This window comes from Patagioenas fasciata, chromosome 7, assembly GCF_037038585.1.
Source record: "Patagioenas fasciata isolate bPatFas1 chromosome 7, bPatFas1.hap1, whole genome shotgun sequence".
In the NCBI taxonomy this organism is placed as follows: Eukaryota; Metazoa; Chordata; class Aves; order Columbiformes; family Columbidae; genus Patagioenas; species Patagioenas fasciata.
The window spans coordinates 22,117,905-22,145,503 of NC_092526.1; the positions used below are offsets into that span (position 1 = coordinate 22,117,905).

At 35.7% G+C, this 27,599-nt stretch overlaps 1 protein-coding gene across 6 annotated transcripts in view; it reads left to right on the forward strand.

Moving 5' to 3' along the window:
* DYNC1I2 (dynein cytoplasmic 1 intermediate chain 2) overlaps nt 1-25,738 on the forward strand; it is a 28,836-nt gene extending 3,098 nt beyond the window's left edge. For 2 of the 6 annotated variants that reach the window (XM_071811064.1, XM_071811067.1), the window contains 15 exons: nt 871-985; nt 3,285-3,429; nt 7,767-7,826; nt 9,012-9,127; nt 17,664-17,753; nt 18,027-18,189; nt 18,282-18,381; nt 18,908-19,033; nt 19,982-20,128; nt 20,456-20,569; nt 20,945-21,078; nt 22,099-22,243; nt 23,064-23,204; nt 24,208-24,333; nt 25,032-25,738. In XM_071811064.1, the coding sequence (XP_071667165.1) occupies nt 871-985; nt 3,285-3,429; nt 7,767-7,826; nt 9,012-9,127; nt 17,664-17,753; nt 18,027-18,189; nt 18,282-18,381; nt 18,908-19,033; nt 19,982-20,128; nt 20,456-20,569; nt 20,945-21,078; nt 22,099-22,243; nt 23,064-23,204; nt 24,208-24,333; nt 25,032-25,145 (1,836 nt within the window). In that variant the 3' untranslated portion in view covers nt 25,146-25,738. The remainder of the gene's footprint in view (nt 1-870; nt 986-3,284; nt 3,430-7,766; nt 7,827-9,011; nt 9,128-17,663; nt 17,754-18,026; nt 18,190-18,281; nt 18,382-18,907; nt 19,034-19,981; nt 20,129-20,455; nt 20,570-20,944; nt 21,079-22,098; nt 22,244-23,063; nt 23,205-24,207; nt 24,334-25,031) is intronic. The other 4 variants (XM_065840652.2, XM_071811068.1, XM_071811065.1 and 1 more) reach the window with 3 other exon arrangements.
* Nucleotides 25,739-27,599: the final 1,861 nt, after the last annotated feature.

Consider the following 27,599-nt stretch of genomic DNA (forward strand, 5'->3'; position numbering starts at 1 on the left):
CTGTAACCAAATGAGTAGCTAAGTGAATGTGGAAAGATATGGAGTGTTGAGCATCTTGCACAGCAGAGCTTGCATTATTTCTGAATGATGGGAATAGGGGTGTAATTTTTGTTTTGGTTTTTTTTCTTGAAATCTAGTGGGTAATAATACAACTTAAAGAAAACTACTTAAATGCCCTGTAAATTTGAAGTTACTGCTAAGTTTTTTAAGAATATTTTTTTGGTGAAACCCAAGGTCCAAAAGAAATCTGTCTCACTGAACAGCTTGTCGATCTTTTTGTTTTAAAAAAGAGCGTAAAATGCACACATAGACAATCACCACTTTTACATCTTACACATTTTTTTCTTAATTGCTACACACTTTAACATGTACTCTATCTAGCTAAGTGTCCTAATGCTTTTTTGACCAAAGAGGGGTGTCTCTTACTGTCATTCTAACCCTATAGTGTTTTCTTTGATATGATTATTAACTCTTTAAGGACACAGTCATATTGTTCCAATTTTGAAATACTTTTATTCACAGGTACATAATACTTTTTTACCCTCCAGTCTTTCACTTTTACAGTGGTTAGCATTAGTATAAAAAAAAAAAGGTATTCTTGATCTTATGGTCAGTTGTTTTGGCAAAGGAGAAGACATTTTTTGAATGTTATGTGTGTCTTTTAAAGACAGTACCAAAGCTACAAGGTTTTGTGATTCCTTTCTGGTTTTTACTTCAGTATTTCTGATGATCCTTTCTATAAAGTCAAATATCTAATCTATGTGATACTAGGTGTCAGTAGCTTAAAGGAATCTATGAGATCTCAAACTAAATGAAAGGGTTTTTAATACCTGCTGAATGCTATAACTGAATTATTGGATTATTTTTTAGACTGATCAGAAGAAAGAAGTTCTTCCTGTACAAGAAGAATCTGATCTTGAAAAGAAGAGAAGAGAAGCTGAAGCATTACTTCAGAGCATGGGGCTGACACCTGAGTCACCTGTTGGTAGGGATGTTAATATTCATTTGAGATAAATGTTTGGGGTTGTTTGGTGGTGGTGTGTTTTTTTTGTTTGGTTGGGTTTTTTTGTTTGGCTTTTTTGTTTGGCTTTTTTGTTTCATTTTGTTTGGGGTTAGATCTTATGGGGAGTTTTGTGGTGGTAGTGTTTTTTGTTTGTTTTTGTTAGGATTGTAGTGTTTATATAAATAACATGAAAATTCTCTGGCCACTATGTTTGGGGGTATATGTGTCTGGTTTTTTACTGTTTTGTCCTGCATGATCTGTGTTATAAATGTCAAGTGATGTGCTTCACTACACATTATTAGTTCTAATTTGTAAAATATATGTTTTACACTTAGTGAATTATTTTGAGTCTTTTACTTAAAATAGACAAATATCATGTATTTGCTGTTCTTCCCCCCCCCGCCCGCATTTTCCCTGCTCATTATTCTTCTATATTTTTTCTCTCTTTTTCATAATGCCAAATTTTAATTTCGATGATTTTGTACAGAGATAGCTTGTTTCTTTTCTGCATTTTTCACAACCTAATGGTGGATAGCTTGAGATTAGATTCCGTCATAGAAAAAGTGTATTAAAAATGCTTAAAGGAATTACTGTCCTGTTCACTGCCAGAGGGAGGTAGCTCTCTTACAGAAGTATGCTTTTGTTATCTACCATACTTGTTATATAAGAAGCCAGAAGTTAGTGAATGAAGTAAATTTCAATAAGGTATTATAGTTGAACCCCCTGTTGGTGGAATTCTGCTACATCTTTTCATGGCCTTTAGGTTTCACCGCACTAACGGGAGGACTTTCTTGAAAATGATGTGTCCCACACGAGGGCACTGTAGCATCAGACCTAAGCTGCTGGATTCTTTTGGCCATGCTTACTGCTAGAGCTGACTGACTTGTGTACATTACAACAAGATATGCTTCTAATGTCACCTTTTTGATTAAGAAAGGGTGACATTAAAATGTCATAATTTCTGATAACGTACAACAATAATATAAGAATATTAAGGCCTACGAGCAATTCTGTTAGTGGAAATTATTCAGTAGATGGCAATGAGTTGAAGAATATATATTTATATATTCATATTTATATAAGTATACCCATATTTAGTAGAAAGTCTAAGTGTGTGTATCAGTTTATGAAGTATAACTGTAGACTTTTACCTTAGTCTCTCCTGTAGGAGGGATGAATTTTCAATAAATTGAAGTATTCGCTCTGGTTTTGTAAATTTAGGGTAGAATTTTTGTCAGCCAGAGTCATGTGTCTGATTTGGGATGGGAGGGGATAGAAGCATTCTTCACAATTCACAATATACTTGTGATTTCAGGAAATTCTTTAGAAATGGTGCAAACCTAAATTCAGAATTCTCGCTTGCCTGACCCCTGATGGAGTGGATACCAATTTACATACATAACTTGCGTTCAGTTGATTAAAGGTTCTTTCTAAGGGTTGCTAAGGAGTGAATATGTTCTGTGAATGTTTTGCGTATTACTGAAACATGAGGCATATAAGGACCTTCAATATACACCTTGATTCTTAAGCATAAACTTAAGTTTCATTAAATGAGTTTCCCTATTTAAAAAGAAAAGTTGAAAGAAATATCAAAATAGCTTTGTGTTTGTATCAGATTGCATGATATCATTCACTATTATGTGTCAGTTCCAAAAACATGTTGCTTTTCAAATGGTAATTGCAGTCTTCATCTGAAAATTAACTGACTTGTAAGAAAAAGTTTCATTATAACGTTACTAGACTGTTTGTCAAATAAAAAGAAAACATTAAAATCACCCAAAACCCAACACTAAAAACTGTTGTAGTGCTCAGGTTTTATGTTGATTTGATTCAAACTAGAATATGCTGTATGACAAAGCCACTTTTTTTTGGTCCATGCTTCAGTGATTATATATTTTGAAACAAGACCACCAGATATATACGTTCAGTCTAGTTTTTAAGAAAAAACTTTTGTCAAAGCTATATTAACAGCTATTTTCCTTTTATGTTTAAGCAACGTGATTTAGTGGAAGTTACCCTTTGAAAATGGATGCCATCATTTGTCAGAAGTTCAGTTTAAAAATATATTTTCAATTCATTTTCTCTCAAATGTCTTTCCCTCCATGCCTTTTTGTATGCTCCAGATGCATAAATGCCAAACAATTGCATGAAAGTCCAGCATGAATTGTTAACATTGTCTTTTCCCCTCTCTTTCTACTGTTCATTTTCATTCATGTATTTTTTGTTTGCCATCACTTTTTTTTTAATACTTCATGTTAAATTAATTTGAAAACATCCTAAGCTGTGCAACCTCTGCGAGTAGTAACAGCGGATACCTGTCTGTTTCACTATTTAGTCCCTCCTCCTACCTCTCCGTCTTCCAAATCTGTGAGTACGCCAAGTGAGGCCGGAAGCCAGGACTCTGGTGATGGCGCTGTTGGATCTAGGTATGTCATATTCCTTTGCTTAATACTCACATTCTGAATAATTAAGCGTTAGAAGAAATCAAGGTTAATTACTGGATTGTAGCATAGTAGTATGAGGCTACAGTGTTACTGAATCTATGAACAGTGACTGTTTTATAAAGAAGTACTTTAAAATTTGAAATGCAACTACTCTTCCAGATTTGAAATTTCCAACATTAACCTGGAGTTATTTAAACTTGCAAGTTTAAAGTAAAATGAGTGTGAATGTCTTGTGGTAATGTTCTTGTAAGCATGATTGTCTCAGAACAATAGAAAACTGGCAAAGTCCAACTTCTGGGGTCTTTTCAGCTTTTTCTAAAGGAGGATGTACATGGATAGTTGGCTATTTCCTTTTTTCCTCTATCTAGTTTAGTTGGTCTAATAAAATATACTGTCTACAAACTTCACCTTTCTTCTGATATTTTTTTTTCCCCTCTCCCTACTCAGAACAGTATTTCTCATTATTTCACTTTACAGCCATCCCTTTAGTACAACTGTGGCACTAACAATCTCTCTCATTTGGCCAAAACACAGCACCATCTTAGTACAGCCACAGCTTTTTTTTTTTTTTTTCAGTTCCAGTACTTGCCACATCAATTTGACCTTTTTTTTGTGCATGACTGTTTGAGAAATGCTGCTCTAAAGAGAGTCAGATAAACATTTCTGTTAAACTAGGAATTCAGAGTGGCAATATATGCATGATGAGGTTGGAAATACTACTTCCAAAGGTTATTGCTACTGTTTCCCATGCACAGTCTGTGAATAAGAGCACTATTTGCCTAATTAATTTTGGTGACTTATATTTTCTCAGCAAATTAAGTTCATGTACTTAATTTACTGAGTATGCATTGTGAATGAGGTTTAGTTTTAGTGCAGTAGCTAAAGCAGTTATCATCAGTTACTCTTGTGCTCATATGAGTATTTGTGTTAGAGAGAGTGAGTACTTATACTGCTTCGAAACATCTTTTTAAAAGACTACAGTAACATCTTCTGTGTCTGGATTATGGATGCATAACAATATACAATCTTAATCTGAACATAGTCAGATTTTAGTGACCTGAATAACGGTTACAATATGCCTATTTCTAAATAGCAACCATTAAGCTAAAGCAGAGAGAATACATCACGCAGCAGATATGAACCCAGGCTTTTTTTTTTTTAACAGTGCTGAGCTGTGATCTTGTGCATGTCTTGTTCAGTATGCAACTGAAGTTTACTTGTCATATTAATAAAGAACCAATATAATTGTTCCTTAACTGAGTAACAAGCAAATTTGCAATTATTTGAAATCTGTGATTATTGCTTATTAAATTGTAATTTTATATTTAAATTCACTGTCTAGAAGAAAAAACAAGAATTATTTGTTGGTGACATTAAAAAAAAAATTCATATGTAATTTAAATTCAGTATGAAACACTATCTGTAATTGAACACTGCGTTGTGTACTGAATTTATCTGCACCTGATAGGTGTACTGTACTCTCTGATTGTATGTTCTTTGGACATAGTAACATACAGTTGTATGCATTGATTTTCTTATGAAGCTTGAGAAAACTCGTATCCTAAGCCTCTATAGCTTCACACATTTAAAACTAATTCTTTCTTGATGATTTCCCAGATATGAAAGCATAAAAAGATTGTGGTCTTGAAGGTGTAGAGGTATGAATGTATAGCTAAATTGAACGTTGCATAGAATCACATTTAGAGTCTTGTTGCTTATTCTCTGACCAGCAGATAACATTCTTCCCCTCCCCCAGAGAACAGATGTCTGTGTCCTGGTCTATTAGCACAAGTTTGTACAACGTCCTAAATGTACACGTACACATGAACCTGAAAGTTAATGGGAAAAGCGGGACTGTGTGATAACCCTTAGCGTTATACCTGGCATTTCACAGGTGACTTTTGTATCAATAGGAGGTGTGTTAGAAAGACCAAGTTGTTCTACTATGCTTGATAATCTTAAAACAAACCCTTTCATATCAGTGTATTATTTCAGTTCCTATTTATTTTGGTCTGTTGCTGTTTGTTCTCTAGTTGTGCTGCAACTATATTTTACAAAGATAATCTCTTTTGTTAATTGGGTCTTTTCTATGATGCTGAACCTTGCCAGTGACTTGACTTTAGTAATTAGTAGAGCAGTGTTCGGACTGTGTTCCTGCTGTTACTTCCATGTGTTTTGCTTTATTTTCATCAGTAAAGAGTTTTGGTTCCCTGTTTGATACTGTTCTCTCTTTTCCTCAGTTAAGAGTACAAACTCAAGACTGGAAATTAATACAGTTGCTTACTTTTAGGTTAGTTGGATACCTCATCGAATTAGTTCAAATGCAGAAAATATTTTTTAGAGGTATAGGAAGCATTAGGAATATGCCTGGATACAGAGAAGTTGTGGAAGAATCAGAACTTCAGTTCACTGAAGCTTCAGATAAACTAATTTAACTTAAGGCATAACGCATATATGGAAAGCAAAAGGAACAGTATTTTACATCATTTTGATACACATTTAATAGGTGAACTTTATCTCAGAATGTTATCTTTATTTTAAAATAATATATGTGAGATTGAACTGCATATCCTGTACTGCTTGTTGACGTGAACTATTTTAAAAGACAGACTGTCCCTGGTACCACTAAGCAACTGTTGAAAGTCAAAAGAATGCTTTGAGAGCAGGAAAGTAACTTTAGGAAGGGCGATGTCTTAAGCAGGCACAAAAATTGGAGACTTAAATTTGTAGCCTTTTCCCCAAGTTCCTCTCAAGTAGGATTGAAAAAGTTGAGAAAGTGTTTGACAAGTGTTGTGATAATGCGACATTTGGTCTGTAGATAAGTCATCCTTTGCAGAGCCACATGAATGTTGGGGATGGTGGTTTGGTTTTGCCTTTTTTTTTTTTTTTTTAAATGCATGACTGAACAACATGTGAACAATCTTCAGCTTGAAGTCCCAGGCACCAAATTAAACTCCAAGCTTAAATCTATTTGGTCAAGAAAAATAGAAGAGTATAAATATACTGAAAGTAGTTTATGGTAAAATGATGTGTCTTCTGATGCACAAAAGATAGGGAAGAGAGATTTCAGTGCTAAGCTATTGCTGTGGATGCAACAGCAGTTATGTAGAGAGAGAGGCTGAATATGAAGATTTTGTATTTGTAATCCTTAATTAAACTATAATTAATTATTATTCTAATGTCTGCTTGGTACAAGAACAAGTGCATGACACACCCATATTTAGGTGTTATGGCATTGTCTGTTCATTTTTGAGATCAAATTTACCTTTAAGAACTCTGCACCTGGTTTATAAGAACATTACCATGTATGGGATGGAAATAGAAAATTACCTTTTATTGACTTACCATATTAAAACATTACATAGTTTTTAATTTTTTAATTTATTACAAAACATAATTTTAAAAATGTATATATAATAACATCTAAGAACTTCAGAAAAACCGTGTGTGTTCATCTGTTAATCTCTCTTAAAAGCTTGTTTTAAAATTCTACCTCAACCTGATAGCAGGCAGTAGGCTAAAGGAAAATTCATGGAGAGGGGATGAAGGCTAAAAATGAAGGGAGAGGGAAGATTTATTTCCCCCTTCATATTTCTTCTGATACACAAGTGGCTGGAAATGGATTTATTCTGTTCATTATTCCATGTGACTTTGAAATGTGTTATTAATATAAAGCCCACTATTTCTAAGAGATTTACATATCTTAAGTGGAGTTGGCTCCAAATCAGATGACACTTATAAGCCCAAGGCAGTGCTTAACCCATAATTACTGCAATGTCACGTCTTGGAAACTCTAGCAGTTCTCTATCCCAGTGGAAATGTGTTTTTGCCTGGCTACCAAAAGGATTATGTGTTGACTCATTTCCTTTACCAATATGACAGTTTCCTCCACATATTTACTGCTCTGGGCAAGATTGCATTATGTTAACAAATCTGTCTTCATATGACATGAACAAATCCAAACAGATTTTAAAAGGGATTTTTAATGGTTCTTGTCGGTATCTTAAATATTTTTATTTGCCTCTCATAAAGGCTACATTTGTTTGCAGATCTTTAACTTTCAACCTTTAAAGTAACTTAATTCTTTCTAATAGCTCTGAATTCTGTGTTTGCTTTTTAACTTTTGTATTTACTGCATGTATTATTGCACTGAATGTTTGCTGAATTTCCCTTACCTGATGTTACATTGCTTTGTTTCTTGTGAACAATGAAATAACTATAAACTTACTGTAACTCTAGCATTTCATAGTGTGTATTTGCTTCACTAATCTCTCGCCTTTTTTGCTAATGCTGCATGATTGTTCAACCTGGGGTGTCAGGACGCTGCATTGGGATACTGATCCATCAGTTCTTCAGCTCCACTCTGATTCCGATCTGGGGTATTGCATAGATTTCTTATATTCCCTCTTTTGTGTACTTATGGATAATAAGTATAAGAGCTTATTGTTTCTTTAAGACTTCAAGTTATTATTAGGAGACTGTTCTGTAACAGAAATTCACTGTCTCTAGACTTGGTGCAGTTTGCTTGCAGTGGAAAAATTTTATATTAATATATATAAGATGCTAATTTCTAATAGCAAAACTTATTCATGTTGTTCCTTGAGCTGTTGGCAAATGTAAACTTAAGTCAATTCTTTAAATTAAAGAGCTTAGAATAACTATATTTAAAAACAGAATTACTCCGATCTTTTCTTATAAATATGTTTATAAAAGCTGTAGGTCATGATAAGTATTAACTAAAACCCATATTGTGTTAGAAGAATTATGATTCTGCCCACCAAAACTTTTCAAAAGGGATTACTCTTTCTTTTGCTTTTATCTTAGAAAAGGGGTAGATAAAAAAACTAAACTTGATACAGGTAAATTGTTGTTGGATCATTGCAGTACTACTACAATACATACTGAAATTAGCTTTTATAGGAAGTTACAATGTTTGGTCTTTGGAAGTATATTATGCATTGTAGTTTGATACTGGATATATCTGCATTTATGGGATCTCCCAAAACGCTCAGAGATTTTCAGTATTGTATTCTGGAGCAGTGTATTATGGATAAATAATTTGTCAGTGTGTGGGTTTCAGATTAGACTTCCAATTCTGCATTCTAAATAGTATCTTAGAGGTAGACAAAAAAGGGCAGCAAAGGGACTAGAAAATGCTTTTTCCTTCAGAATTGCTAAGCTGGTTTTTAAGCTTTAAATTCCTAGAACCATTGCTGTACAAACATGACTCGTGCGAGCAGATCCTTTCCACTGAAAATAGGGATGTCATCTATATAACAGTACCCAAGTCAACCACACAGAACAAAACTTTCAAATTGTATCCTATGATTTGTATATATATTTGCACATCTTTTTTGTTGCAGATATATGAATAGCTGCTGACTTTAAACAGTAATTATAATATTATATTAGTCATAATCATGTGACTTCTTCACAGTTAAGTTTCTACTGGGTTTGACTAAGCAGGGCTGTGACATGATGGCTTGGGTATTATTCTAGGCAAAATGTGATGTAATTCATAAAGTTACATATTTTTTTCTGATTTCTCTATTAATTTTGTTTAGACGTGGACCTGTTAAACTTGGAATGGCCAAAATTACTCAAGTTGACTTTCCTCCTCGAGAAATTGTTACATATACGAAGGAGACACAAACACCTGTTATGACTCAGCCAAAGGAAGGTGAATGGTTAACTTGTTACTACTGCAGTTATTTTTCTTTTCTCTTAATGTAATAATGATAACTGACTGAATTAGAACCAGCACTTGTGATCTTGAAACTTAATAAGGTAGAATGAAGGTTGATCTGTGAGATAATTGATACAAATTCTATTAATAAATTCACATAGGTCTTGCTTAAGGGTGTTACTGTCATTTTGTATCTTGTTTAAAATTGCTCTTATTACTAACACATAGTATTTTCCCACTCCTAGTAAATGCTCAGATTAGACACCAAGTTGCTTAATTAGCTGACAACTGATAAATGAAAGTGGGATATATCTTGCATTTATGATATTTAAGAATCCACACAGAACTTACTTGAAGGCTCTGTATTCTTACAACAGACCTAGCAACTAAATTCCCCAACTTTTAAAGAATTTGGATTTTTATACCCAGATTTTTATACACTGAGTTTTAAAAGAAGAAACAAATTTATTTATTTATTACTCCGTGCAGTTTCTGTTCTCAGCAATTGAACATACGCTTTCTTTCAGTCATGACTTGTTTCCTTTTCAGAAAAGGAGTTTTTCAGAAGAAAACATAGTTGGCTAAAAAATTCACTTTTCAATGTTGAAGTGTTGAATTTAGCTGCAAATGACAATACTAATCTTGGCCTAGTTTGTAGGTAGTTCCATAATGAAATATCTTTAGTTGTTTAATATGTGTAAAGGGTAATACAAGTGGTGCAAAATTGTTGTTGCTCCAATCTACATCAATGTGCTGCTCTTGTCTGGAGTGTGTCTTGAAGTCACTTAGTCAAGTTTCACTAGATGCACATGACACTGTGAATGAGTTTAAGTGTGAGGAGGGAGAGGAAGGAAAAGAAAGTAAATTGCAACAATAGTTCATGTTGAGAAGTTTCTTCCCTTATCTCTGGGTATCCAGTGTAAGGGATCAGTGTATCTTCAGAACACAAACCAGATCTTTCAAACTTCATTATTCAGTGAACCAGAATAACGCTCTTCTCTAATTGCATTTCTTTTGCATTCTTCATTTTTATCTGTAACCCTGGCACAGATAGGCGATTGGTGTTTTCCTGCTTTCACTTCTCCCATGCCCTTACCTTTTCCGTTCTCCAATCCCTCAGTTTTTTTCCCTCCCTTGTGTCAAATTAATGGAATCTGAAGACTTAGTTCATAGTTTGTGCATGAAGAGTTTTACTTCTGCTGCCTGCTGTCAGTGGAAAATGCCTGGGATTGTATGATCTTAGTTTCACACTCAGTAGATAGGGTGTAGTTGAGGTTTAATGTAGTGGAGTTGGAAAGATGGGTCATCTGTATTTCTGCATTTACCAGAAAGCTCTCTCAATGCAGATGTTGTCTCCTGATCCATTCCACCTTAAAAATAACACTACTTTCTTGAGGACCATCATCATTATCTTATATATGTGTACTTCACAAAAGTCACTTATGGATGCTTTTCATCACTTCCGTGTCGAGGATCTTTTTAAGGTCTGTCTTAAGATTGCCTAAATACATTCATAATTGAACTCTACATTCAGAATTTATGATTACATCTGAAATAGGACATAAGATGAAAAAAATAAATCTTGCTGCCTCCAAAAAAAGGAAGTCACTAGGTGAGAGATTTTTATTATGGGAAGAAAACTTTGAAGCCTTGAAAACAATTGACAGAAGCAATGTGCTGAATTTTTAGAGTGCAATTACATAAATTAGAATTAGAATGGATCTCATTGATTCTTATTTCTTGTCACAATCTCAGTTTCTGTGTTTTTAATTTATTTATTTTAGCAGTTATACTGTAAACTAAAGATAATCTTACAAAGTACACTGGAAAGTTGAGCTTGCAACTGAATTTACACATACAGGTAATCTTCAGGAGCTCCCTTGCATGGCAACAAGTTGTATGTCAGGTTAGATGCAGTGTTCACATTTCCTTATAAAATAAAGTGAACTAGACTTTTCTTAGTTAATGTATCTTGAGATTTTTACAATGCTGTTTGGGCTGTGCTTTTGAACAAAGGAAAATACAGGCAATTTTATTAGATACACTGTGCAGTCCTTCTGCAGGTTTAGGTCCACTTGCGCTGTAGGCCGAATTGTGCTAATGCTGATATGGGTGGAGGAAACAAAAAAAGCTCCACACACCGTACACCAAAAAACTAAAAAATAATCCTCTTTGATCTACTTCTATGTGCCACAATGGTCATGTAGTTATATTGTAAGCTGAATTAGGAAACATTTAAACTACAACCAATCTGTCTGGTGGGGCAGGTAGAAAGTAGGAGTAAACTTGTTTTAAACTAAAACAGTTCCTAATTGTCCTAGAAATATTTGTGGCAACACAAACAAAATGATAGTTGCACGCTGGAGATTTCATGTCCTCAACTTAAAGTTGGCCTTTGGAGATGCCTTGTTTTGATTCCATGTTAACAAACAGTTACATTTAAATAATGAGTACCTTTCACCTGAACGGTTCTGGATTTAAAATGTGAATGTCACTTATCTCAGAAGTTGATAAAAAAGACTCCATTCGGAAGTTGAGAAACACAAAACAGGAAAACTCTGTAGTCAGAGAAGGTGGACTAAGTTAATATGTTCATGATTCTGTATAGTGCAGATGTTGCACCATCCTAGACAATATTAAAATGTTAAGTAACTCCCTTCCACTCTCTTGCAGATAAGAGGCTTCTCTGTTTTGAGCCAGTGGGTCTCCATTTGTAATGAAAGAAGGATCAGTTTGCATGGAGCCCTAGATGGTAGAGCTAGGAGGTAGCCTCAGTGCTTGTGGTAGCCTCTTTATGCTTAGACAAAAAGTATGACTGCTGGAATTACGACTTTTCCACATTTCTTCACCCCCAGCACTTTGAAGTGTTGTCTCCAAACTAGTAGATAGCCTTGTCTTTCTCTTACGCGACACCCAGCTCTTAATTTTGAAATGTGACAGCTTCCTGAGGCAGTGGAGGCATTTAGTGTGCTAACAGTTCTCATAACTTCCATTATTTTATTGCAGTACTAGTATGTTTATTTATTATGACCTCAAAGTATTTGACACGCTGCTTGTCTTAGGAAGATTGATTCTTTTTTATAATATTATGAAACAATAAAATCAGGATCTCTCCTTGAAGTCAGTTTCACTCTGTGATTAGAGATGGAGTCATCTTCAGAGCATGAAGTATTTTGCCACAGAAGTCGTTCACTGTGTTCTGAACAGTATGGATTATTAAATTTTCCCATTAGTTGAAGCTAGTAAACATGTTTCATAGTTCTTATAGGAAGATGCCCACATCCAAAGTAGACTTAGAAGATAAATCTGCAATACTAGTTTTATGGTCTTTTTGTGTGATGGGTGCAACTCACAACTGCTCTTTCCTCAAGGTCCCATGTATACTAGTGAGTGAATAAGGATATAGAAGAAGGAAAACAGAAAAAATGGTGTCAGGGTGGTGGTCTTGGTGCTCTCAAACTTCTTGCTTTGATGAAAATACTGACACATGTATGTCTTTAGCACTTTTTTCCCACACACACACTCCCCAACCCCCTGGAATTTTCAATAGTCAGAGTCTTCTAACTTCTTTATTATGTAAAAGAAATTAAATCAGGAAATGGTTCATTTTTCTGAGGAATAGATCAGAGAAAATATGCCTTTTTTTTTTTCTTTTTTTTCCCTCTTGTTCTCTTGGCATGTCCTGTTGCTGTTTTGGGGGGGGTTATCCTTCTGTGATACAGTAAAGATGGCCACATTTTTGTTTAGGGACCAAACAGATTTATTTTGGCTTGATAAGTGTTGTGCATACTCAATGCTGTTCTTCCTTATTTCATAACTAATAAGTCTAGGCATCTACATCTCTACACCAGTACTACACTTCAATAACTTGTGTCACAATCACAACATGAACATCCTGTGTTCAGGCTGCTCCATTCCCCAGCGTCCTTATTCTGCCGTCCCCTTCTCTATTCTGAGTTCATTTCTCACTTCCCATGATGCTGTGTATAACACTGCTGCCTGGTTCCCTCGTTGTCCAATTTTGGTGACATACTTTTTAGTTGGTGTGGTCAAGTGGTTATTAGGACTGTTATTTCACTTCTATTTGGCATGCTGTATCAGGAAGCAGATTTTCAGATCTCCTCTCTGAAAATACATTTGAAATTGTGTTCCCTTCATACACTCATTTCTTTCTAGCAGGCAGTAGAACCAGTTTCAGCAGCAGAGATACAATTCAGATGTGAACTCTGGTATATGTCTTAATGTTCTGCAGGCTCCATGTTGGCTACCACACAGAGCACTGTAGTCATTGGTGCTCAGTTGTTTTTCTTATCTGTATTTCTTGCTACACTGCACTGTTTTATAATATTTCTTCCTTTGTGATTTGCTAACTCATTCTTCAAATTTGTGTGGAATGAAATCAGTCATCAGTACACCCAATAAAGATGTTTTATGAATCCTCACGGTAGTTAATCCATAGAAAGATAGGCATATAGCGGAATATGATTCTGCTCAGCTGTCACAGTTGCAGCTTTTCTGGGGCTAACGGGATACTTGTTATTTAGTGCTGTTATACAGTATCGTGCATGTGAAATCACAAGTAACTGCAGACAGTATTACTGTATTAGCTCTGCTCTTTGGTGAAATATTGTCTGGTGAAATCTCAAAGACACAGAGTGAAAATATTAAGCATTTTCGTCCTTTTAAATCTGACCTAAGCAAAATAACAACAATTTGGTATATAGGATTGGCTTCTTGGATGCTGTTACAGTGAATGAAGCATTTCTACATTTTAATATTTAAAAAAAGAAATAATGGACCGTTATATATTCATGTATTATCCTGTACATGCCTTAAATGTACAGTGAAATATAGATGGGAAAACCTGATATGAAGACATTCAGCTTAACAAAAGCCACCCATTTCACAGATGATTTAACTTTGATTAACCTACTCTGCAGCAACAGATTACTCAGACAACTGGAACTTCACTCAGTAGTGTTATTGCAGGGTGCAGCCTAATTTACAGCACTGCTTTTCTTTCTGTCTTGCCAAAATACATCACAATTTCGGTGTTAACTCAAAATAAAAATTCAGTGGTTCATTAAACCTGTTTTTAGCATTAATTAATGAGAAATTTGTCACTATTAAAGTAGCTGCTATTTTTGTGCAATCTTTACTGCTCAGTTTGTAAACTTAGATCCCCTGTTCTCCTGTCAGAAATAACATGGAGTTAATCCCTTAGCATACTATAATAAATATTTATCAATATGTTGATGTGACAGAGTCCCATTTCTTGTCTTCATGGCCCTATGACTTTTCTAAGTCTTAGCAGGCAATTTTTAAATGCAAAATTGTGTTTGGTATACTGACAATTGAAGTGGCATGAAATGCCGGTAGGTACAGTCAATAGTGAATAAGGAGGACGAAATTAGACAGTGCCTTTAAGGTTTCCAAATTTATGTAGCTGACTTGAAATAAACGGGTTCTTCACTTACTAGATGTGGAACTTTTTCGGAAATAGGAAATCCGATCTTTCAGTGTTTGCTGGGTAATATATTATTGTTATGCCAGTTCCTTGCCAATACTAGCACCTGGCTTGTTATTAAATGAATTCAAGATGAAGGAGAGACAGGAGAAGTAACTAAAACAAAAAATTCTTGTCTTTTGTTGTTCAACAACTTCATGCTGCCTTTTTAGGTTGTAAACTTCTGTGAGAAAACATCCTAGTTTCAGATAAGAAAGCATCCTAGTTTTGGATAATGATGTTAACAACTTGTGTATGTGGGGGTTTTTTTGGTTGGTGGTGGTGGTGGTAGGGCTTTTTTCTTTTTTTCTCCAGATCCCTTAATGAGAAAGTTTGCATATGACTTTTTTTTTAGAGAGAAGATTTTAGATTTATGTAGTTACAGATAAATCACAGTGAGATGACATGTTCAATTTCAAGTCTGATATTTTGAGAATATTAAAGTAAGTACTGTATCCTGCATTTAAATGTGGTAATATCAGCTAGCTGTATGCACTGAAAGTACTATGAAGGAATTTAGATCTCTGTATAATATATGCCATTTATGTTTCAAACATTAAAAGGCAGGAGCAATCAACTATATGATCTTTTGAATAAAATATGTAGATTAGAAGGTCACTTAGCACTAAGGGGTTGACCATCTGCATTTGACAAGAATCTGACTCCTGTCACTGAAAATGGTACTTAGAATCAGTGTAGTATGACTAATGGGGGGGTTGGGCTGAAATTTCTAATTTGGAACTTTCAAAGCTAGAATAATGTATGGGAGGTGACCCAAAACCAAATTTCAAAATTTGAAGGCATCGTTTAAATCTGCAAAATTGATTGGCAGAGCAAACAAGAGGGAGATGTTTGTCCAGGCGGCTCTAATGTGAATATTTGGTCCTGTATGTGTTGTTCACAAAATCATGTGTGTTAACTCCTATTACATTTTTTTAATTAATCGGTGTTCACACCTATAGTGGTTTGACATCAAGAATACCATTCTTTAGAATTGCCGCAAGTTACACAGTTTTCAGATTACTGGTCTGCTGTACGAGCGAATCCATCTAAAAAGGAGCAGTGTCTCTCTGTTTCTCTGTGTGATTATTTTGCCAAAAAAAGCTTTCATTTTTTTTAAGTAGCACAAAAGCTGTAATTGGCATGCTTTGTAAGGAAGTGTCAATGTGCAAGAGAGTGGAGATCACTAAGAATTCTTTTACGCGTTCTTTCCCCTTTGCACCGCCGCCTCCTCAGCAGGGTCACTGAGATCACTAGCTTTTCTTGAAATGGCCATTTTCACTGGCAGGTGCATTATACCCTGTATTTTCAGATTGTTTTTCCATTCTGAATGTTTGGCAGGTTGATTGCTCTGGCTGCATTGACGGAGAAAGGGCTGACAAATGCGGTTGGGCTGGCTGAAAAGACAGTGATTACTGTTTTCCTTTGTGGCTGATTGAGGCCCTTGAAAGGAAAGATTTTAACCTTCACCATTTGGTTCAAAAGTATGAGCATATATTGAAATCATTCATGCCATTTATCCCAGTTCTGTAAACTTGTCAGAACGTAAAAATCGCTCAATTTCAAGTAATGTACGATTGGCATACGTCATTATCATTTTGATTAAGTTGGAGTTTGTATTATTGTGTGCATTATATAGTGTCATTTATAGCTTTCTTTCCTGCAGGTACAGTTATATTTTTATTGCCTATACTATGGAGTTAGAAAGATTCAGACCTCTTTAAACCTATCACTATGTGTGTGGTTTGGCAGCTGGTATGGCCTACAAGCTGTATTTTGTTTGCAGGGTAAAGGCTTGTCTGCAGACCTCCTGGAGTGCTGGTAATTGCACAGGCTTGCCATTGGGGAAAGACATGATTGGAAGCAGTCAGGCAGAAAAATGTTGTGCCATCCCATTGCCACCTCGCAGCAGAGAGACAATCCCAGCAGTGCCATCTGGTTGTTGCTATCTAGTCAGCTGGCCGGGCTGCTGGGACCATGGCTTGGCAGCTGGTTCCCATCCCTTGACCACCCTTTTTTTTTCTTCCTCCTTTTTTGTGTGCGTGCATGTGGCTTCTTTTTTTTTGTTTTGTTAGATAACTTTGCACTTGGGTCAGGGAGATAGCTGCAACAAACAAGCCTGGTTCCTGTTGAATACTGTCTCATTACTCGTGATGAGGCATGCAGCAGACAACGCCTGCTGCCGTTCCCCTATAAACAGATGACATAGCTGTTTAACCAATAAAAATAGTCTTTTCAGAAGCTTATTCTAGAAAGTGGGTGAAGAAAAGCCAGGAAATGCATATTCTGCAAAACTAAGCAATTTAAAGTTATTTTCTGGTTTACTGTATTCGAAGAATAAAATGTAGAAATGCAGAAAGTGCTGTAAACCTTGTCAGTATTCCTGAACATTAACATTTTATGTTATTCATTGCAATTAGGGAAAACACATTTTACTGTAAAGTTCTCATTGCCAAACATGATACAGATGATGAGACTTGCATTTAGAATGACAGAAAAAATGTAATCTCTCTGCTATTATCTTTAGCAAAATTTGCCTCTCAGAATAGCAACCTGAAAGCTAATGTAAGCCATCTTCATGCCATGCGAAGACCCATTAGACTCTGATGGTTTCAGATCACAAGTAAGCAGCTGCTCTGTAGACTATTTTAGACATTTGATTTTTCTTTATGCTGCAGCATTAATGTGTCAGTATGTTACACAGAACATGCATCCACCACATGGTTTTGTGCGGAATCATAAATGCTTGTAAGAGAGATTTCCACTTTGGATTCTTCACAATTTCTTATGTGTCTTATTTCAGTTTACGCAACTACATAATTTAGTGCAACTAAAATCCAGGTGTAGACAGTGTTCTGATGATCTATTGGTTTGAGATAATGTTATCCTGGGGACTGCATTTTACAAATACAACCATCTTAAGCTAAATGATACCATTTTAAATCAGCTTATTTGTGATTCATTTTGAATGTTACTGTTCCTCTTTAAAAACATTGACAGACTCACCATAATGTTTTTCCTTAGATGAGGAAGATGAAGATGATGTGGTTGCACCAAAACCATTAGTTGAACCTGAGGAAGAAAAAACATTAAAAAAAGAGGAGGAGGAAGAAGGTACAGTTCACTTCAAGACATTCTGAATGTGATGTAAAGGAAGGCGTTCATAAATTTTAAACTTGTTTTCTTTCCATTGACTTAAAATTATTTTGATTTACATTTTAGCAATCAGCTAGCAAAATATAAAATGTAAAAATGTGTTTAAAATCTATGAATCAACATTCATTTCCCAACGGAAATTTTCAACATCGTGATAAATACTCTTTTCTTTCTTGGAAAGACCTGATGAAAGTATGCAGTCCAGAGAATGTACATATAATTCTTTTCCAGCTGCCCCTCATGAACTTACAGAAGAGGAAAAACAACAAATTTTGCATTCTGAGGAATTTTTAAGTTTCTTTGACCACTCCACAAGGATTGTCGAAAGAGCCCTTTCTGAGCAAATCAACATTTTCTTTGATTACAGTGGAAGAGACTTAGAAGACAAGGAAGGGTAATGTGAATGTTGCATACTTTACTGTGAATGTGCAATAATGGTAACTGAAAAAGTGATCCAAGGCTAATAACTTCTAATTGCCTTAATAGAGAGATTCAAGCAGGAGCAAAGCTCTCCTTGAACAGGCAGTTTTTTGATGAACGTTGGTCGAAGCATCGTGTTGTCAGTTGTTTGGACTGGTCATCTCAGGTAAAAAGTAGTGCTTACATGAAATAGTTATCTTTGTAAATTCTTCTACTTCTATGAACTTGACCCTTCTATAAGTACAATTGATAGGGACTCTATTTCTAAATGTGTTCCTTACATGTTCCATAGTTTGCAAAAAACAGAGCTGTTAGTCTTTTGTGAAAAATAGCAAAAGGTTTGTATTATGAAGAAAGTCTTTAACCTATTTGTTTCTGTTTTATGGACTACTTTGTAAGAGGTTAACTGTAGCTTCACTAAAAAAAGCTCACTTAAAAATACTGTGTTTACATTTAAAAGCAAGTTATGAAGAACAAGACTCTATGTTACGTTAATAATGTTTTATGAGCAAAATTTGAAACAATTACAGTTTTAACTGACAATTTCTCATTCATATATAATGTCAAGTGGCTTCTGTGGTTCGGGGGTTTTTTTAACCCTATTTTGGCAAAAGTAAACAAAGATTCTAGGATTATCTGGACCATTAACTAGTCATCTTACTTACTTTGAGTCTCTTTCACTTAATTTCCAGTACCCAGAATTACTTGTAGCCTCTTACAACAACAATGAGGATGCACCTCATGAGCCCGATGGGGTGGCCCTTGTATGGAATATGAAGTACAAGAAAACTACCCCAGAGTATGTCTTTCACTGTCAGGTATGACTCTGTCTCAGGAAGGTAAAGGTTTTCTGTTGATGAACTTGGACATGTACCTTCCTTAGCTTGCCAACATAATGGTTTCATTGGGCTGGCATTCACTTTAACCCCATGTATTTGCAGATGGATATTGATAGCTAGAGATTTCTGTTTAGAAACATTATTCTATTTCAGAATTTCTGACATATTTCAGAATTCAGTCTTGCTTGAGAACTGATTTTAGTCTTTTAATTTATTTAAAAAACAAAACAACCTTCTTGTGTAATGGTTGAACCACAAAGGAGGTTTGTGTGTAAGGGAGTTGAGTGGGATTGTATACTACTAGATCTTACTTTACTGAATAAAATGAAGATGGCCTAAGGAGATGGAGCAAGAATGAAAACTGGAAACATATGCATCAAGAAAAAGGCAGATGGAGGTTTACAAACAGTTTTCTGAAAGATAAAAACATGCAAATCTCTTCCATTATGCCAAGCCTGGGATAGCCACTTTATTTTCAAAATGCTGTAATGCTGAAAAATTACATAGTTGGATCAAAATTTAATCTTGAATTGTCAGATTACTGTCAAATCCCAGATTGCAAAAGTAACTATTGTATCAAAATGAATCTGTACGTTCTCTAACAAAATGACTGCAGAATGTGGCAAAACTTTATTAAAATATTGTGCATTCCTGGGCCTTCCCTTGCTAACAGACTATGCTAGGAGGAATACAAATGTATACATATGAAAGAAAAGAACTTCATTTTATGAATACAAATAGAAACTAAAAGACTAGGCGTTCACAAAGGGTTTGTGAATCCTTAAGTAATTAGACAGTGAAATAGTGTATCAAATAAATCCAGGCAAACAACTTACTCTGATAATTGGTCCAATTTTTTTTGTAGTTTTAGACATAGCATCATTAAATGGTCATTTTTGTGTATTTTGTTTGTTTTCTTCCTTTCAGTCAGCAGTGATGTCAGCTACATTTGCAAAATTTCATCCCAATCTTGTGGTTGGTGGCACGTACTCAGGCCAAATTGTGCTCTGGGATAATCGCAGCAATAAGAGAACCCCAGTGCAGAGAACTCCACTTTCGGCTGCTGCTCACACGGTAGGGGGTGAAAAGTCTTCAAGGGCTGTTCCCTGTTGAGACGTATTTAACCTCTAGGAAGCTCTGTCCAGTGTGCTTGATTGATAATGCTTAAATGTTTATGTCCATATTTTTCCAATGCTGTCACTGAAGAATCGGGCTATTCATAAAAATGAAAGTGTCAGAAAAACAAGTATCAGTTCTGTAGGGGAGTATTCTTTGTACTTACTATGATCAATTTGTTACACTTTGTTAAATGGTGGAGTTGTATTTTACTGTATATTAATTATACCAGAATTGGTTGTTACTTGGAAATTCCTTTTTCTGATAGTATTTTACATTTCTTAGCACCCGGTGTACTGTGTGAATGTTGTTGGGACCCAGAATGCTCATAATTTGATTAGTATCTCAACTGATGGGAAAATATGCTCTTGGAGTCTGGACATGCTTTCCCAACCCCAGGTAAGGTAACTTTGGATATATATAGTATCTATTCCAGATGAATATTTTGTAAAAAACTTAATGAATCTAAAAAGTATTAATGAACATTTTCCCAACACACAGAATTATACTTAAGGTAGCTTGACACATATTGGATAAAATATTTCCCTGCTCATGGAATCAAATAATATTGTCTCTTGGTCATTTTGTGTATTTTTGTTGCACTCGTGTTAGTGGTAGACACAATTTTAATAAAAATAACTTTCTTATTCCTGCCCAATTATGTAGAAGTAAGATAAAAAAAAACCCTACTACTGAGATGCATAAATTACTTTGTAGATGTTAGTGGTTCTGTTTGGTTGGTTTTAAAGTAAGTTGCTGTTACTTTCATTACAGGATAGCATGGAGCTGGTTCACAAACAGTCCAAGGCTGTGGCTGTTACTTGCATGTCCTTCCCCATTGGAGATGTCAACAACTTTGTTGTTGGCAGTGAAGAAGGCTCAGTGTACACTGCGTGCCGTCATGGCAGGTGAATACACACTTTCATTATTCAAAGGAGATAAAAACAGTAAAGAGATAAGTCCCTGCATGGTTTACACTCCTAAAATTATATATAAGGCATGTTTGCTCCTTTGTCTTGAAGGAGTTCAAAATAGCTGTATATAAATTCCAGTGCATGTTTTTTCCTGAGTAAGATCTTCATTAAAAATAGAAGAAGTTGGAATATTGAATTGGTTCTCTTCTACCTTGTGTGCCTAGGAGTTGTTTGTGTTGATGAGGGCAGTGTAGGTCACCGCAGTTTTATTCATTTGAATTGTAGCAGAACATTCCAAACTTCGTATCAGTTCTGTAGATAATTGTACAGTAACATCACGCACAAATCTTAAATTGGCCAGCCTTTCTCCTGCTGTTCAATCTATTTTGAAATTGTCTGACTGTATCTTATCAATTGCTTTCTTAAATATAATTGAGTGTCCAGGTTTCATCTCAAATACACATCACCCTTGCTGCACAGCTTTTTGGTTCCAAAATACCCAAAATTGTATCACTTTTGTGTAACATCTTTCCCATCTGTCCTCCCCCTTCTTTTTCATTGCTTCTGATAGGAGGCTATTAGGGATATACTGTTACTGGTTTGTGTCTGTACCTTGTGTCCCTAAGGTACTTGCAACTCCTGTTAAGTCAGTAGGAGTTTTATGCTCATTCCTGAGGACTGAATTTTGTTCTTTGTATCAATGGAAGTTTTAGCTATTGCTTGGAGAACAGTGTAGCCAAATGTGGGGGCTGGTACCTGCTGAATTGGTCTCTTCTTCCTGTGGCATATCGTGGCACTTAAGGTTAGCAGGAAATACATGTTGAAGTCATGGTCCATATTCAAGCCTGGTCTTCTGTGATCTGTTGTGATGAAGCCTTTTGCAGCAGGGTAATGTCCATACAAAGCAGCAAAATATCTTCTTGTGGCTATATTTAAATTGCATTTCAGTGCTATCTCTGTCTGTAGATGTATGGTTTCCAGATAAATTAACCTTGGTTATATATTCTAAAACAGCAAAGCTGGAATCAGTGAGATGTTTGAAGGACACCAGGGACCAATCACAGGTATCAACTGCCATGCAGCAGTTGGACCTGTAGACTTCTCACATCTTTTTGTCACCTCTTCTTTTGACTGGACAGTAAAGCTTTGGACAACTAAGGTAACTTAAATAGATAGTTCAGTGGTTTTCTTCGTAGTCCTTGACACAAGGTGGTGCTATAATGTAAGCTACCTCAACTTAAGTCAACTGAAGTCAAATGTGTGATGCTTTCCAGGTTCCTAGCAGCAGTCCTGCAACGAGGAGACAGCTGATGAACAAAACTATAGTTAACAACATAAAGCTTTGCTTTCAGATTGTGCATCATTTGTATACTTCTGATCCATTCTGTTCATCCTTTTGCCCTCTGTTATCAACAACAATTACAATGTAAATCATGTTGTAAAATAAGTTACTTCATATTATGCTTAAGGCAAATGTTTTGCTACAATTTTGTGGAGGACTAAGAGCACCAAAACTTATGTCAGGTAAACTCAGTGAGGCTCACAATTGAAATATCTGTCATTCCCATTGCCAGAATTACCTCTTTTGCTGTTTGTTTGATGTCCTGAGGAATGCAAAGCAGATGAAGTAGAGTTAGAATCTCCCAGTAACAGCCTGAAGTGCTGTCACTGAATTATCATTGCCTTGATTTATGAGATGCTTAATGCATTAAATTTACAATCTCTTACAGTATTGGCTTGCTACTTATTGTTTTATAGTAGCAGCCGACAAAAAGGTTGCATGCTTTGCAAAGCATCCCTTTAACAATGGCATTAATTTTTTGCTGGTTTTGCCAAGACATTTTTTAAAGTAAGTAAAAATATGGATCACTTTTTGGTGATAATGCTGTTCAGAAGGTCTGTATTTTGTTTTACCCCTTAGCTTTGTAATTTTGAAGTGCAGAGTTTGGGTATTACATTGTTGTGTTTGCTTTTTTCAGAATAACAAACCTCTGTACTCGTTTGAAGACAACTCAGATTATGTTTATGATGTGATGTGGTCTCCAACTCACCCTGCCCTGTTTGCCTGTGTGGATGGGATGGGCAGGCTTGACCTGTGGAATCTCAACAATGATACTGAGGTGAGGCAGTCGGCTTAATAGTCACATGGAGCTGCAAAAATGTTTGTACACTTAAAAAAATTGTCAGGGGTTTACCATAGTGGTTTAGTTTGGGTTTTGTTGTTGTTGTTTTTAAACATTCTGTAGTTTTAGTAGTTTCTGCATAATAGGTATCAGTCTTTTATTACGGGGTTTTAACTGAAATGACTCCTTGTAACAAATAACAGTGGTAATTAAATTGTTTTACCTGTAACAAGAGTGCAAAACATCTTTTGGTGTAACACTGATCCGTGTTGTGATATTGATTACAGACGTCCCCCAGTATGGTCTTGGCAGCTTGTAACCTAACAGTGTGAACAAAACTGTTACCCACACACCACCGTTGCTCCTATTGCCATATTTCTATTGCCATAGTAATACTGCAGTGAAATGGTAATTTGTTTGGAAACTTAGATAATTTTGGGTTTTCTGGTGTGAGTTATAAACTTAATTATATTATAAACCTTTTCAACGACTTACTGGAGGTAGGCGAGAGGACAAAACAGACAAATATTCAGTACTTAAATTTCATCTTTTTTAAAACTGCATATAGAAGAGCATGCAATTCTATAGGAGCATGTGCCAGCCCATGGCTTCAAATCAGAATTACCTGGTTCTCACTTTTGGACAGGATTTGACCTGCCAAAGCAGCGGATTTCATCCCTGCCCTCTGTTGTAATCTTCCATGAGATCCCAGGGCCCCCCTCCTTGCTGTCTGACTGAACACACATCTGTGCCTCCTGTGTCATGACCAGAGTGCAGATGTGCCTTTGATAGAGGATGTTTGTACTTTGGCCAAGGGACAGAAGATGTGTTGGTTTGGTCACGTCACTGGTGATAGTTTAAGGCCACTGAAAGTCTTTGAGATCTGCGTACTCTGCCACAGGTGAAATGTTGGGCGCTTCTTAGGGAGTAGGTGTGTTCTGTAATCGATAGCTTATGGAATCCTCCTACATTTTTAACATTGTGTTTTAAATGGATACAGGTGCCAACAGCAAGCATTACTGTGGAGGGCAACCCTGCTCTGAACCGTGTGAGATGGACGCATTCTGGGAGAGAGATTGCTGTTGGCGATTCGGAGGGACAAATAGTTATCTATGATGTGGGAGAGGTGTGTATACCGTGTATTGTGCAAGTATATTACAAAACACTCAAGTTTCTTTAACTTTTGTTTAGCAACTTTCTTCTAACTTTTTTCCGCTGTAATTAGAGGAATAAGATTTAATTTGTATATTGAAATTAATGTTTCCCTTTGTGTCTATTTTATGTATTCTAGCATAACTTTTTAGTATGCTATCTGGCAGCCAATCAAAAAGTAAAAGCATTATTGTAAAACTGATGAAATAAGATGAAATAATCAATGCTTTTCTGTGTAGATATTTTATCTTCTTTGCAACTGTGGTACATATGAGTTCTGACCATAGCTTGAGAAGTACCAAACAAAAATTGAGCAGTGAGGCAGTCTAGACTTCATTCCTGTAGGGAAGCTGCTGCTATTAAAAGCGTGTGTACTCCAGTAGTACGTAACTGGATGAGGATGTGGCATTAGTATTCCTCTTTGGAGAGAGTCTCTCAGATGGAGATGTACAATGCAGCTTGTAACAGGATCTTTACATACTTAAATACTGGCTTCTTTTATTCTTAGTGAGAGCTTTTGGTATTCAGACTATTTTCATTTAAAACATTTTACATTAACTAAAGGTAAGTTTTTCTATTGGAACCTCTTGTGAACATTAGTTGAGCATTCACTCCAAATGAGCTCGTTTTTTATTTATCAGTAGGCTTAAATAACATTCTCTGTGTCAACAGCAAATTGCCGTTCCTCGCAGTGATGAGTGGACTCGATTTGGTCGAACACTGGCAGAGATAAACGCCAACAGAGCTGATGCCGAAGAGGAAGCTGCAACCCGCATACCCGCGTAGATCTGTAAAAACAGGCAGCAGCATTGACTTTTGAATGATTTGATGCAAATCTTAAATGTGTAAGCATGTCTCAGTTCAAATAATAGCTTAAGGATGGAATATATGCATTCAGCTATGGACTTCGAAAATGTATTAAGATCGCTGAAAATCTGATCTTGCATTGTCACTTTTTATATATATATTACAAGCACATTCTTGGATTTCTGTAACTTTTAATACAGTTAACTTTGCCTTTGCAAGAAACTTCTTTTGCTGAAACACTAACTTGGTGTAAATTTGCTGTTGGGCTTCTGAAATTTCCACTTTGTAACAGTATCTACTTCTGAAAATTAAAGTTCTGTTTCTAAACTAACCTTTCTATATTACACTGACTAACCTTCATTAGGTAATAAATCTCTGAAGCATTCTTTAATTTGAACTCTTTAAATTACCCATGGATATGCATGTGTATGTTCCAAGTAAGTTTCATTGTTTATACATAGATAAGCCCCAGGCTCCTGTAGTAAGTAATATATGTGAATAAAAATTTGTCTGTAGTTACAAACTTCTTCAATAGTTGGACCTGACTTAATTAAATACATATTTAAAACCAAGTTCTTTTGTTTAGATTGGTGCATTAAAAGGTAAGACTGATTAATAAATAAATGTATGAGCACTTGTCAGCTGCCCTGACCTCTAATCTGTGTCCCCTCAGTGGTTTCAGAGTAGAAAGTTCCTGGGAGCTGCTGCTTTCATTTTATTGCACACACCACAGAGTTGTTCTCTGCCCCAACCTCCACTTCCTACCATGGCAGACAACCAAAAGGGAAACAAGCTACTGTTGTGAAATTTTTCTTTTCCAAAGGATAAATAATTAAATTTTGATTTAATTTCCAAAGCATGATGATTTGTATTCTGTCAACTACAGACTTGCTACTAATTTTCCATTTCAAGTTAAAGAAAGATGTTTTCATTACTTTTAAACATTTTTAGTGAAACAAAACCAATTAATGGCTTGAAACAGAATGGTTCAAAATTCTGTTAAAGCTTAAATTTTTTGAGTACATCTTTCTTAAGACATTACAAAGTTTTGCATCAACAATGGTTTTGGGTTTGGGGGGAGGGAATTGTTTAGGATTTTTTTTAGTAAATATTCTGACTCGTACTAATTAGGCACTAAACTAGTATTGATGCTTTAACTTAAGACTCTAGGTTTGTTTCTGGTATTCTTAATCCACTACAAGCTTATAGTTGTGCCAGAAGAGCTGTTTCATGTGGTTAAAAGTAGGAAATAGGTTTATATTCCTTGATCAGTTTTATGTTCAGAAGTATTCTTACTGTTTCTTCATTGTTTAAATTGGGGTTTTTTTGTGTTTCTCCTTATCTCAGTTCTGTTACGAGCAGCTCAGAGACACAGGCAGTTCTGTCTTCAGGAGGTTCTCTTTTCCAGTGGGTTTGAAAGTAAAATGTATTTAGGCCTCCATTGGTATTGGCTTGTCAAATTCCGCCTCTCTTTTCAATGCAAAGTCTTGCTGTTCAGTTTGGCATTTACCTTGTATGTTTTCCTCAACCTCACAACAGCGGCTGGCTGTTCAGTTGAGAAACACATGAACTATATAAAGAACAGGCACATCATGTGATGATTTTTACCCTTCAGGCACAAGAATTGTTAATGAGCAGAATGTTCTGCTGTCTTGCTGGGTTTTTTTTTGGTTGGGTTGTGGGTTTGTTTTTGGGGGTAGAAGAGGGGTTGTCTTGTTTTTGTTGGTTGGTTTGGGGTTTTGTGTGTGTTTTTCTTTTGTTGTTGGCTTTTTTTCTGAGAATTGTTAATTCTCATTTAATAATATATTTCCTTCAGACTTACATTTTCAGCAATCCAGTAAATAAGACTTTCTTTCAGTGGATTGTGGCATGAACATATAGGTCATATGGCATTAGTTTTAGGTAATTTCAACCCTCCAATAATTTTCAACAAAACTATTCTGTAGTCACTCCTGCTTGTGTTCCTCCCTCTCAAAATAGTTGAGTACGGGTTAAAAATGTTGTAAAACCCATACCTGCAACATTAGGAAACCAACAGTGATGCTGGATACTGTAAATGACCATCCTGGGAGCCAGACTGTCCAGTTTTGGACCTGTAAGAAATACAAATGCTGTCTTGCATTGTAAAGTCTCCTGAGGCCTTGATCACATCAGTCAACAAGCTGTGACTATGATTAAATGTCAGTGGGTCCCAACTATTCTTGTCACTATTTAGAAAAGCACAGAACAAAATACATGGATATGGGAGAGAGCTCCTGGGAAGCCTGTCTCTAGAAAACTGCACAGAACTGCTAATTCTTTAAAACAGGAAAAAAATACAATGCAGGAGGCTTTCTAATGGGGTTATATACACACATGTTGCAGAACAGTGATCAAATTCCCAAATACAATGTACTGTAACCTCTAGCTCACTAAATATTATACAGCACCAAA